The sequence below is a fragment of the Pinus tabuliformis genome, chromosome 9, assembly GCF_031772625.1.
Source record: "Pinus tabuliformis cultivar Carrire ecotype Pingquan chromosome 9, CPIR1, whole genome shotgun sequence".
NCBI lineage: Eukaryota > Viridiplantae > Streptophyta > Pinopsida > Pinales > Pinaceae > Pinus > Pinus tabuliformis.
Window position 1 is genome coordinate 550,980,172 of NC_142307.1, and position 14,032 is coordinate 550,994,203.

Sequence of the window (14,032 nt, forward strand, 5' to 3'; positions counted from 1 at the left end):
ATCTCGGTTGATGCTGCTTGCTGGTCTTGCTTCTCCTGCTTGTCCTTCTTCCCGAGAGGACACAGAGTACTATAGTGCCCAAACTCGCCAGACCTAAAGCACTTGACCTTTGACAGGTCTTTCTTTTTCTTCTTTTGTTCCCCCTGCCCCTGACTAGGACCCTTTGATGCAAGGGCCACATTCTCCTCTTCCTTCTCACTCTTCACGACCTTGCTGCTACTATCGCTGATGGTGCTCTTTACTAGATCCCGCCTCAACTCCTGCTACTATAGATCGGCTCACATCTTGTCCCAACCAGGCAATGTATCTTTGCCCAATATGCTTTGGACATATACTTGCCAGTCCTCTGAGCAACTATTAAGTGCCAATCGTACAAGCTTTGTGGGTTGTGGCACCTACCCAACGATTGACCATTGATCTCTAACCTCCTGAATCCGAGTGAGGAAGGGATCTATGCCTTCACCTTTCTGCATCTTGATGGTTCTTAGCTTCTCTTGGAGAAACGTCTTCCATTGCTCGGAAGAACTTTGATATAGCGTGGAGAGAGCTACCCACATTTCCTTGGCAGTATTCTTGCCAAAAATATGCGAAACTATATGATCTCAGACTCCATTCAAAATCATCTGCTTCGCCTTCTCCATTTCCTTTTTGTACTCCTTCAGCTGATCTGAATCCTGGGGAACAGCAACCACATTGTCCACGTAGGTTTTCAAGCCATATTCATCTAGAAGGAAAGACATCCTAGCGTTTTAGATGACATAGTTGGAGGCTCCCTCCAACCTCTCCTGATCTCTAAGCCCTGCCGTGGTCATATCGGAAATTGTCGAAAACTCTCTCTTTTCCTCTGCTTGGCTGCTAGTTTTGCTATACGCACTCCCTTATGGAGTGAGAGAATATGCACTCAGAGATTGTCAATTTGTTGCCGGAAATTTATATTTCTTGGCTAGAAATCCTCTGAGAGAAATTTTCCCTCTGTTGTGTGTGCTTTTATCTTCCACCCAATGCGGATTCTGCTTCTGCAAACTGTTGCAAAACCCTCTGTGTCCAACCATGGAACATGCATAATGAAAATCTGAGCTGTTGCTGCTCCCTCTACTTGTTGGAATCACTCAATCTGGAAAATCAAAATTTTCTGCCACTCTACACTGAAAAGTCGAACTTTCCCAAGCAACTCGGCTTGCCTGGCTAGCCACTGTGCAACCTCTGGGAATTTCGGCTTGTGACTCCCTCTGAACAGTGAAGTTCCCTTCTTCGCTTCTTCGCTTCCCGACTGATAGTTCACACTATGATACCATGTGAAAATTTCATCTATCACAACAATTGGAAATTATTTTTCTAATTGTTAATTTATTTAACAATTTATCAGCTGTCTGCTACGACAAATACCAAATAATTCACTGTGATTTTCACAAATAAACTACAGAAGAAAATAACGTTGGAAACTGAGAAAATACTAGCACACACATAAAATTTACACAGTTATTTTTGGACAAATGTCTTAGAAAAACCCAACTTGGAAAAAACCGGTGCAGCAGCAAAGGGTTTTATTATTATGCAACAATGAGAAATTTCGAGTACAATACACTGGATGCCGAAATCTGGCTATCTTGTAAGAAAATACTGGAAAAAATAGAGGGAAATTACCCTCAATCTGGGCAATTTCGGCATTGGACTGTCTCTGCAAAGTAAGTCGTCCAATTGGGCCTGCGCAGACTCTGCGTCAACCTGATGCTGCCTGCTGCAACTGCTGCTCGAACTCACTACTAGTCTAGTTGTCCTACCTGCTGCTGACTAGGAAAACGTCTCTCCGACACTCTGGAACCTTTGCCTCGCTTCTGGAACTAAAAACATCTTCCTTCCTAGAAATTTGAACTGCCTTCTTGAGGCTCTGCGCTGCCTTTGTGCAGCCTCCTAGAGAAATCTTGGCCTCTCTGCAAATGCACTCTCTAGATCTGGAAAACTTCCTCCAGCCTCACTGTCTCTGCTTCGATCTCTGGCTCTTCGACAACTGCTGCTGCTCTCTGGCAAGGAAATCGAACTGCTGAAGTGTCTTCTCCATCACCACATCGATCCCTTATATCTTCCTGTTGGGACTCCAATGACCAAGATTAAATCTTAATCAATGGCTCAGGTCATTTCTGGATTGATCTGTGTGATTTTCTAGAGAATTCTCACCCTGACTTAGTTAATTATGATTAATTAACCAATTTTCCTAAGTTTAGACTTAGGGAATTTTAAAAAATAGGTTAAGAATCTAATTAAGTCATCTCTAGGTGGAATTTCCAAAAACGATTTTTGGGTTTGGAGATCTCATGTATTTTAGCCTCTCCACCAAGCTTCGTGACTAGAACACATTCGATGCTATAGAAACTAACATTTAGCTATCTTGTTCCACTGACCTTAGCTTTGATACCATGTTAAGAATCCCAATAGGATTTCTTATTAATTTGATTTCTCTATAGCTTGACAATTTCTTGTGATTAGTTATTACATCTTCTTCTTTGTTATTATATTTTCATCATCAAGATAATTGCCAAAACTTCAAAGACAATAGTAGAACACAAGATGTAGGCAGTCAGCCAGGGAAAAACCCCTATGAAGGGGAAAACCTAGTCAAACTCTTCCACTAGTAGATTCAAATCAAATTGAGACAACCTTGACCACTTGACTAAGACAGTGACCTCCTTCAATCCTCCAAGTCAGCCTAAGAAGAATTGTCAATTCAAATTACTTCTTCAAAATGAGTCAACAAGATCTCTTGGCCCTTACTGCAACTTTTCATCTTCGGTCCTGCAATCTTCTTTTGATCATCTTCACATGAGTGGCAGGGTAATGGCAAACTTCAGCTTGTTACTAGATAGACGTTCTTGCTGACCTTGTCCTCCCTTTTCTTTATCATCGAACCTTCTTCTTTTGACTTCTTTTTTGCACCCTTTTTAAATTGTAGAGATAGTTATGATTATTATCTTCCAATGGCTCGAATACATGGCTATATATAGGCTTCTATTGGATGGTCGAGTCCCTTCATGAGGCCGACTTGATGTCTTCTTGAGGCCGACTTGGAGGATGAAGTATGCATGACATTTTTGACCTTAATTAAAAATAATTTCATTCCTTGACGAGGCCCAAGAAGGGTCTTTGACTTTGAATTTTGACAAACCTAAAAGCCTACAATGGAGGCTTAACCTAGAAGCATGAAACCCATGCTCATAAAATATTTTTTTTATAATAATTTTCTTTTTCTTTGACAAATACATCATGACTTAAATACAATTATGAAGACCAACACTAGTTTCATTTTTCAACAAGTATTAGGGTGCTTCTCCAACTAACTCCACGAGGTGAGAAAGAAAGTATCTCAAGTGTAGCAACCTCCCAACAAGCATGACATCATGCTACATGTGGGATGTCCACGATGAGCATCCAAGACAAGGTGGCACATGTGGCTCCTCAATGTTGGGCACTCTTCAATACAATAGTGTGGTCAATGCCACAACTTGTAACTATTGTCACAACTTGTGATCATGTGGCAATTATGATGATCTGACATACATATCATTATCTAATGCGATGTCACGAATCCCAATGCAATGACACATATTCCAACGAAATACATGGATCCCAAGAAAAATCACACAGATCCAAATGTAAATAGATATGACCAAATACAAATACACGATCATAGGACAGCATCACAAATCTTAATGTAGTGTCAAGGGTATTGAGGCATGGTACATGGATTCTAGTGCTAGACGCTCATTTGTAGTTGTGGGTCCAAAACTTGGTAATTTTTCTTAATGCAACATAATAAAGGTTAATTTTAGAATTTGACTAAGTTATACCATGGGGGAATAACATTAACACTTATACATGTTTTAAGTGTATTTCCCAAGTCCCTTAGTAAATTGTAGGTGATGTGATGAGTATTCATAAATGGGGAAGGGGAAGACTTCATGTCATGGCCCTCAAGGTCATGTGATATGATATATAGGTATTATAGATTTGATCAACTAGCTTTCAAGAGTGAATGGGCTTACAACCATATATAGAAATTTTTTAAGATGGAGCTTTAGCGTTGAGTTTCCTTTTCTTGACACCGTTTCTTACTACCCCTTTTGCCTTTTGCTTTAAGTCTTCATTTCGTTGGACAAGTCCCTTTTTGATTAGAGATTCATAGACATGCTTGGGACTAGCAGCATTGGCCTCATAGTGAGGTGGCATATCTTAAGCTTTAATATTTTTGGCTTTTAACTTTATTGGCTCTCCACCTTTGGCCATTTTGCCTTTATTGACTTAGAATTTTTCATTTAAACCTTTTTGGTGATCTTTGGAAAGCCAAACATGGATGAGAAAAGATTTTTGTGGATGGAATGAATGAAATAGGGGAATGGAAAGTGTTAAGTATGGTTAAGATATGGAAGATGCTACCTCAACCAGTTTCCTTGTAGTACAAGCTGACCTGAGAGATAACAACACTCCTAAAGGGAAATTATGTCCCCCATGATACTATGAGGCAAATAATAAAAATATAATGCTATGAGGTGGATCTCGTTTTGGTGTTTACCACTTTCATGGCTGACTCAAAATTTATAACACCACAATCAAGTATGAAACCAATGTATGAATTATCAAATAAGACTGTAATGAATGCCACAATGAAGCATCCATAACTGCATTTTTCATCTGAGTGAGGGAGAAGTTTTGATATACCATAGTTGAGCTAGCACAAATTAAATATCTAAAGAAGAAACTGAGAGAATTGTTTGAGCCCGGAGAATATGAGCAAGAGAGTTGATGCAATCAATAACACAACACCCTTGTGAGGGTGCCTCTAAATTAGCTAGCCCTCAGGGATAACAGGTGGTAATATACTTTGCTGCTGTAAAATGGTCTCAAGTCTATCCATAAGATTTTGCTCCGTTTTAATTGTCTCAAGGATTGTAATGAGAATGAAAAATGCTACTTTCCTTCAAGGACACTGAATCAAAATTTCTTTAGTTTTCTGAACTTTCTCATGACTTCTGCTAATTAATATCGTTGAGGTCTGTGAGGAGTTGTGTTAGGACACAACACATGCACAATCAGAGTTACAGATGGACTGTTATAGATAGACATAGTGTAGTGTGCCTCCTTCACATAGAACTACCACCCAAATTCAAGTAAGTAGCCATAATTCTATTGGCAGGAGAGTAGGGTTTCCTTGTTCCTATGGCCTCCCCTCCCCCTCCCCAGAATCATACAGTTGGGTCTCATCAAACTTGGCACTCCCCAAACGACATCACATGCCATTGCATCAACCCTTTCATAGTGATTGACAACTTTGATAGTGAGCTAATACGTCAGTTTCCCTGCTTGCCTTCAACCCCACGGACTAGCAAACTCTGAGTTTCTGGCTTTTCCCCTTTTGCTCAAAGTGAGGATCTTCAATCTCTAGCTTTTCTATTGTATCATTGTACATTTTTTGGTTAGTTTGTTAGAGAATAGCTTAGCTAGACACTGAATTATGCTTTATTTCTTTCACCTTCTTTTGCTTTCAGCATTGATAAAGGAGTTGCTTTCACACTCCCACATTTGATTCAATATGGGTCAACCTTTTAGTCCTATTGACCTACTTTTGTGGTCATCTAGACATTAGGAAAAATATTCTATTTTATTTTAGGTTCTGTTGAAGCCTTGACTCATCATTCCTTTTGGCATGTGACAAGTTGAATGCCATATGTATTTTATAATCAATCTCTGATTTCTGTAGAGTCATTCGCTTGATAAAATCAAAGTGCAAACAAACTATTGATTAACCAAGGACATGTCAACTGTCATATATGCTCCTTTCCAAACTGGAGGGTTAAGGGCCAACTTATTTCATTAGGTTGGTGTTCAGAGTTTGATTCTAGAGACTGTCCCCAAGTCGGAGGTTGGCTTGCTCAGAGTTTAGATTCAAGGTAGTTCAGTGATCTAGTCTGGATTTGGAGTTGGTTTTCATAGAGTGTTTGAAGGTTTTCATCAGCTTTGGAGAGGATTGCTACTTTTAGCAATTTTCTTACATTCTAGGAGAGAGGGTTCGGAGGTCTGCATGGTAGTATTGATTATATATTTGGAGTCCTCATGAGCTCAGTATTCCATCGAGCTTTTTCTAGATTACATGCATAATTCTTTCTACAAACTCTAGTTTGGAGACTTGCATGCCAGAGATGATGATATATTTGAGATCCTTGTGAGAACATGATTCTGAGGAGCCACTTTCGGGTGCATGTGAATTGTGATTCCATATTTTGACTCGTTGAAAATTAAGTCCAACAAGTATAATTTGATGGACATGCAGAAACATTCTATTTTTATCAATAGCCATGCATATGTGACATGTGGCTGCTTATGTTGATGATATGTGGCAAGTTCTAGGACTGATAGATGACATGTGTGCAAGGTGACACACAGCATTTCCTAAGGCTGACACATGGTAGCATCACAGCACATGCATGTGGATTAGTGCACATGGATAAGATTTGGAGTGTCTTGGAGTTTACTAGAGCGCTGCATTAATTGACTGTAGCCCACTGGGACACATGAATTGATTTAGGGGTGAGTTGGCACTTTCTTGGAATTAAGTAGATGCATGCTTCAGTTAATTACGACACCTTGTTCATCTGACTAGATAAAAGGACACTTTACATCTGTTTGTCATCAGTTAAACTCGAAGTATATTCACTTAACTAAGCACATGTCTTCTCTCTCTCTTTCCACTTCATCATTACTTAGACAAAGGGTATCTTCAATTAGACTTGCATATGGCCACTACATCTGATGTTCGATTCAACCACATCTCAAGAAGGCTAGTGTGCATGGCTACATCCACAACATTTCATCATTGAGTCTAGTGAACTCATGGGGGAGAAACTCCACATAGACTAGCACATGGATTCTTCCACTCTAGTCTCTCTATAACCTCATCTGAACTTGAACTAAGAGGAATCTCCTCAATCTAACTCAAGGCTTCACTTCATCTTGTGACAACTCAACAATCCTCTAGTTAAGCTCAGTACTTGGACACTTCACTCTGTGATTTCTCCAGGTCAATAGGGTTCATCTTCACTTGGACTAAGGTGCACCTTCACTTGCTTGGATTTGGATTCTGAGTCCACTTTGACTCAACTAACCAATGCGCATGAGAATCATTTGCATGGCTGATTCAACCTCACCCTCTCACTAATATGCATGGGAGCAAAGTATCATTATGAGGTCGCTCTTGGATAGGATTGGATTTTCTTCAGCAGCAGCAGCAGCACTCTCTTCATCTGTTCTGTTCTCTTCCCTTCTTGCTCCTATACTTTGTGCAGGGATCATCAATGGACCAATTCTGTAATCTGGCTCTATGGTGCGATCAACTTTTTGGAAAATGCAAAATAAAACTTGACTGTGCTTCTTTACGGCTCTTGAAGATTGTTGATACTTTGTGGCTTCTTTGTGCGTTGTATTAGATGTCTTTTAACCTTGTATGTTGACAAGATATATCATTTATAAGTGCTTTCTTTTCCTTTTCTTCTTATCATTTTTATACCAAGTAAAGAAAATTTTCCACCACAAAAACTTAATCACATTCCGAAGGACATACCTTGTGCTGCGATATGAGTTTTATGTGCATATTTCAATAGTAATTGCAGCACATGAGCAGCCAGGGACACCTACCTGAAGTTGGAAAACACCAACCCAAATGCAGTGGAGATTTGTTAGTGACACATTGGGTAGATTTTCCTAAATGTTACACTGATTTCCACTGCAGAATTTCGAAGTTATTTCAACTTTTTACAGTGTGAATATTTGTGATAACAGGACCTCTGGCCTAGATAACTTGAGAGGAAAAAGCTTAACCTGGCAGGGTATTGGTTTGTATCATATATCTTCGTTAGTTTCATCTATTTTTCATTGTGTAGATCTGTATGATTTCTGTTATTGAACTTACTGAGTTAGCCTATCTACCAAGTATGGGATTTTCTGATTATTGATTCTCTACATTTAAGTAACGCATTGACTGTACCATGACAGATTGAGAAAATGCCTATAGAAGACATAAAAAAGGAATTGAGAGTTGCTGGAATTCCATCAGATGCAGTTGAAGGAATTCTGCATGCTTTGTCATTAAGATCACTATCTGAATTAGAAGGTTTGTAAACAAATATCCGATGCAAACTTGCAGACACAGTTTCGCTTCTGCACATTTATTGCATTTATTCTTATAGAAGTGAAAGCCTCATCATATAGCATTTGATCCCTACCCTCAGATGTTGAGACTAAACATGGAAACAAAGGTGCAGTGGTTGTAAAATTTTATAAAATGGGATAAGAATAAATGACTGGAAAACTTACAAAATGTGTGTACTTAGATTATGGATGCCAATTTTAATAATATTTATAAGCCTTTAATTATTCTCAGGGCATGAAATTTGCATATTATCTTCAAGGTTCTAAGATTTATTTGAAATTTCTCAGAGATAATGTTGTGGAATAAATAAGCACTTGATAGTACCTTTCCTTAATGCACACATTATAACCTGATGTGATGTTGACGCATCTAATGCCACCTAGGCTTGATGCTTTCATAGCTGTGAATGGTTGGCATGCTCCAAATGGTTAAATTAAACATAGCCAGGATTAAAGTTAGTTTTAACTCCGTTTATACAGAGCTCATGAAATTTCAAATAATGGATTATCTATAGTGACATGTTCAGAATTTGAATTTTATACTTACATATTCTACAGAGTTCCTTGGTTCGGACAGTGGGGCAGTTGCTGAACTGAAACTACTATTTTCTTTTGCAAATGAATATGGTTATGCTGATTGGCTTCAGTTTGATGCGTCAGTTGTTCGTGGCCTTGCTTATTACACAGGGACTGTTTTTGAGGTAAATTGTTTTCCAAATAACAGCACCTTATTTGCTTAGCTAGCTTGACTTTTTTGCAATGTACAGGCCATAGCTTTTGTTGTTTTTTGTGTGATCTTCATTTATTCAATATTTTCTAGCTTCTATTGAACATGTTTTGATTCCCATTTTTATTTCAAGATTTTTTTGCAAACTAATTTACAAATGAAGTCTATCTGGTTGTTCTCCAATTCATCCCCTTTTTCATAATTGGGAGAAAGAATCTGGGTTTCCTGCCCCTCTACATTTCTCCTGCTACTCTTGCTGAAATAGGATACCACCAACTCCTATCTTGTAACACTCAAAATTTAAATGGGATAACTGCAACCTGTGGCCTCTGTGTTGGAATTTCTAAGTTTAACCCGTTAGAAATTCTTCTTGTACTATCTGGTTTATTTCTTCCTACTTGTTTAATTTACTTAACAAGCTATTTACCATGTAAATACTGAAAATAAACACAAGTACAATATCAACATCTACAGATCATCAACTGAAAGAAAACAATCACATAAGTGACACCGTTATTTTTGGACCAATGTCCCTGGAAAAACCCAATCCGGGAAAAGTGGTACAACTATTCAGAGGGTTTTATTATTATGCAGTTTTCAGAATACAACCAGGGTGGCAAAAATGGCTCACCCAACAAAGAATGCTCTCGGCAGTAGTACCTCTCCTCGGAGACAGAGATTCCGGCTGATCAATCATCGGATGAACGATCCCACAACAACAATTGCAGCTTCCATTGCTCTGCGTCACTCTGATAGGGACTGTGTCACCCTTCCCGGTTCACCAACACTAGTCTGCCCCACGAAGATCTTCCCAGCGCTGCCTCTTGGCCCTACGTCAGCTCTGCTAGCCTTTGCGCAGCTACTGAAGCCTTTGCATCAGCCCTTAGACCCTCTGTGTCACCCATGCTGGCCTTTCCTGGCTTTGCGCAACTCCCAATTGCCTCTTTGTAGCACCCAACTGCCTCTGCGTCAACCTCTCCGGGATTTGCGCTCTCTCTGGTACCAACTTTGCCTCTCTGCTATGTATTCACTGCCCCTCGTTGCTGATCACTGATTCGATTTCTCTTTGCAAACCCCACTCTAGAAAATCGAATGACTGATCACTTTGATGTGTTTTCCAACTGACCTTCAAGCCTCCTCTTATATTTTTCTTGTTGGTCCGTCAACGACCGAGATTAAATCTCTAATCAATGGCTAAGATTAGGTTTGGCTTGATCCATGACATTTGGAACATTCTAACCCAGTTTTATATTAATACCCATTAATATTTTATTTTTCCTAAGTTTAGACTTAGGAACTCCATTGAAAATATTAATTATTTTAATATCTCCCAAATCGGTTAGAATTTGCCCAAACCATTTTCGGGTCTTGGAGATTTCATGTGCTTTAGCCTCTCCACCAATTTTCATGGCTAGAGCACATCCGATGCTACCCCAAATCAACACTCCCTCTTAGCGAGGACTGTGCTCTAGTAATATTCCACACAGAGCATCCCTGTGCTGATGCGAGGCCTCCCGGCCCAACATCCTCTACACTGCTGCATCCTGTACTGTTGCTCATTGCCTTGCCATTGCCACTGCTACATCTGTATGACAACTCCCTCTGCATCCGTGCTGCTGCTGGTCCATCCTCCCAACACTGCATCTGCATTGCATCCCCTCTCATCATGCTGCATTGTGCTGCCCATAGCACTGCCACTACTAACTGTTGCACTACAACTCAGTTACTAAGAAGTAAGTAACTGATCCACCCAACTCTGACATCCTTGTTAGGCTATAGACACTCCCGATGCTGAAGCTTCCTCTGCCGCTAACAAGTGCTCCCTCTACTGAGCTCTGTGCTGTTGCAACAACTCCCTGCATCTCGCACCGTTGCATACCTCTCTGTGCAATCTTGCACTGGTGCAACACTCCCATGCCTCTCGCACTGTTGCAGCCTGGTAACCTCGCGTTGTCCCGGGACTCCTGCACCGTAGCATTCTCTGCCGCTCGATCTGCATCCATCTCTACCGACATCTGCCAGTCCTGCTACTCCTCTTCGGGGCTCCTGTAGCAAGGAATAATCCAAGAGGTTGGGTACCTCAAGGATCCTGCCCCTCATCGCCTGTAGTCTGTTTGACTACAGCTCGATGTCTCCCCACTTCTTCTCAAGTGGCACTTGAACACTCATGGCACAATCGTCATCCTCCTCTACTTTCTCCACCCTTGATGGCGCTGCCTTGGTTTCAAAAGCCCCTCCCTTGCTCTTCTTCCTAGGACACTGGTTCGCAAAATGACCCAGTTCCCCACAATGGAAGCCTTTGATCTTGGAGAGGTCCTTCTTCTTTCTCTTCTCCTACTTTCCCGCAGATGCTAGAGCCACATCCTCTTCTTCCTCGTCCTTGATTCTGACCCGTTTTCCGCTGCTCCCTGCTTTGGTCACCCGTTTGATCTCTTCTTGACGAAGAGCCGCCCACAGTTCCTCCCAATTTGGAAGGCTCGACTTGCCCAGTATGCTCTGGACAAATACCTCTCAGTCCTCTAAGACTACATTCAGTGCGGTCCTCACCATCAATTCCTTATCCGGTGTGCCCCCTATGGAAGTTAGCTGGTTACAGATCTACTTCAATCAACCGAGAAAGACATCTATCTACTCTCCCTTCTGCATCTGGTATGATCGTAGCTGATTTTCAAGTAGCATCTTCCTCTGCATGGAAGTATGCTGGTACAATTTCTTCAGGGCATCCCACATCTCATTTGTCGTGTCCTTTTCAGCAATATGTGGCACCACATGATCCTTGACCCCATCAAGGATGATGCACTTCGCCCTGGCCATTGCCTCCTTATACTTCTCATTTTCAGCTGGGTCAACTGGGATCGCTATTGTTTTCAAGGCGAAGTCCTTGATGCGATATTTGTCTAGAATGGACAAGATCCTGGCCTTCCAGACCACGAAGTTGGATGCTCCATCCAACCTATCCTGATCTCTCAGTCCATTCACAACCATCTCGCTGCTCTTCTTTCGACTCCTCTGAGTCTCTCTACTTCCCTCCTGGAAGTCCTCTGTTTGACTTCTGCTGAGTCTCTCAACTTCCTGCTTGGAAGTTCTCGTTTTGACTCCCTCTGCGTCTCGATTTCCCTTCTGGAAATTCTTCTGCCAACGTCAAGTTGCGCAACTCCGATCATCTGACATTGATCAAGATTCCTTGGCTAGAAATCCGCCTTGTTAACAGCAACTTCCTCCACCTTGGTCTTGCTTTGTTAGGTACTGTTTTGACCACAGTACCCCACCAGCTTCGCTCTGCAAACTACCCACAGCGTCCTATGCCCCAACAACTGAAGGATTGAGCCACTTGGCTCTACGCAATCCTGACACCGGCAAATCAGCTCCCTTAGCCAACTGTGTCAGCGCTCCTGGCCTCTGCGTGAGCCTGATTCTGCCTCCCACAGCCTCTGCGCTGGCCTTTCTCTGGCCCAGATTGATGACGCAGTCTCTTTGCGTCACTCCTTCCTCTATCGCCTTCTGCATGGATCAGCTCTGTCACTCGGGATAGTTGAATCTGCTGCTACTGCTCTGCTAGCTGATACCTTCAGTTATCCTGTGATCTGCAACTTGGCTCTGATACCATGTTGGAATTTCTAAGTTTAACCCATTAGAAATTCTTCCTGTACTATCTGGTTTATTTCTTCCTACTTGTTTAATCTACTTAACAAGCTATTTACCATGTAAATATTGAAAATAAACACAAGTTATTTATCAACATCTACAGATCATCAACTAAAAGAAAACAATCACACAAGTGACACCGTTATTTTTGGACCGATGTCTTCGGAAAAACCCAATGCGGGAAAACTGGTGCAGGTATTCAGAGGGTTTTATTATTATGCAGTTTTCAGAATGCAACCAGGGTGCCAGAAATGGCTCACCCAACAGAGAATGCAGTCGACAGTAGTACCTCTCCTTGGAGATAGATATTTCGGCTGATCAATCACTGGATGAACGATCCCACAACAACAATTGCAGCGTCCATTGCTCTATGTCACTCTGATAGGGACTTCGTCACCCTTCTCGGCTCACTAGCGCCCAGTCTACCCCACAAAGATCTTCCTAGCGCTGCCTCTTGGCCCTGTGTCAGCTTTGCTAGCCTCTGCGCAACAACTGAAGCCTCTACTTCAGCCCTCAGACCCTCTGCGTCACCCACACTGGCCTTTCCTGGCTTTGTGCAGCTCCCAGCTGCCTCTGCGAAGCACTCAGTTGCCTCTTTGTCAACTTCTTCGGGCTCTGCGCTATCTCTCTGGTACCAACTCTGCCTCTCTGCTATGTATTCACTGCCTCTCGCTGTTGATCACTGATTCGATTTCTCTTAGCAAACCCCGCTCTAGAAAATCGAATGACTGATTACTCTGGTGTGTTTTCCAACTGACTCTCAAGCCTCCTCTTATACTTTTCTCATTGGCCCATCAACGATCGAGATTAAATCTCTAATCAATGGCTAAGATTAGGTTTGGCTTGATCCATGACCTTTGGAACATTCTAACCTAGTTTTTATATTAATACCCATTAATATTTTATTTTTCATAAGTTAAGACTTAGAAACTCCATTAAAAATATTAATTATTTTAATATCTCCCAAACTGGTTAGAATTTGCCCAAACCATTTCTGGGTCTTGGAGATCTCATGTGCCTTAGTCTCTCCATCAATTTTCATGGCTAGAGCACATCCGATGCTACCCCAAATCAACACTCTAGAATTCTGGGAGAGTTTCGCCTAACTGAACCTGCACTATCTTGTGAGTCATGTATCAGTGCCACTATTTTGAGTTGGTCCTGTGACTGAGCGGTGCAAGTCAACCCTGTAATAATTTTTAAAAATGTTTCAAACATGTTGCAAATTTCTGAGCATTTTGGATGAATCTTCATCTTCGCCTTGCTCTACTATCCTGACCTACATCTCAAGTGCTGGGGAATATGCCTGGATCATACTTAACATTCTCTATCCTTTCACCTACAACTTGTGAACCTACTCTTGATGGCCTCCAAGTAATTCTCTGGTGATCAATTATAGGTCATTTTTAATGAGATTGTATGGCACAACAACATCATCATTATGCAACTTCCTGACTTGTAGATTTG

The 14,032-nt window shown here is 41.3% G+C and overlaps 1 protein-coding gene across 3 annotated transcripts in view; it reads left to right on the top strand.

The window, feature by feature from the left end:
• The window catches only part of LOC149149696 (histidine--tRNA ligase, chloroplastic/mitochondrial-like), a 271,220-nt gene that overhangs the window by 206,429 nt on the left and 50,759 nt on the right, over nucleotides 1-14,032 (top strand). For 2 of the 3 annotated variants that reach the window (XM_089438613.1, XM_089438612.1), the window contains 2 exons: nucleotides 8,038-8,155; nucleotides 8,752-8,894. The exons of the other annotated variant lie outside the window; for it this stretch is intronic. In XM_089438613.1, the coding sequence (XP_089294739.1) occupies nucleotides 8,038-8,155; nucleotides 8,752-8,894 (261 nt within the window). The remainder of the gene's footprint in view (nucleotides 1-8,037; nucleotides 8,156-8,751; nucleotides 8,895-14,032) is intronic. 3 annotated transcript variants of the gene reach the window in all.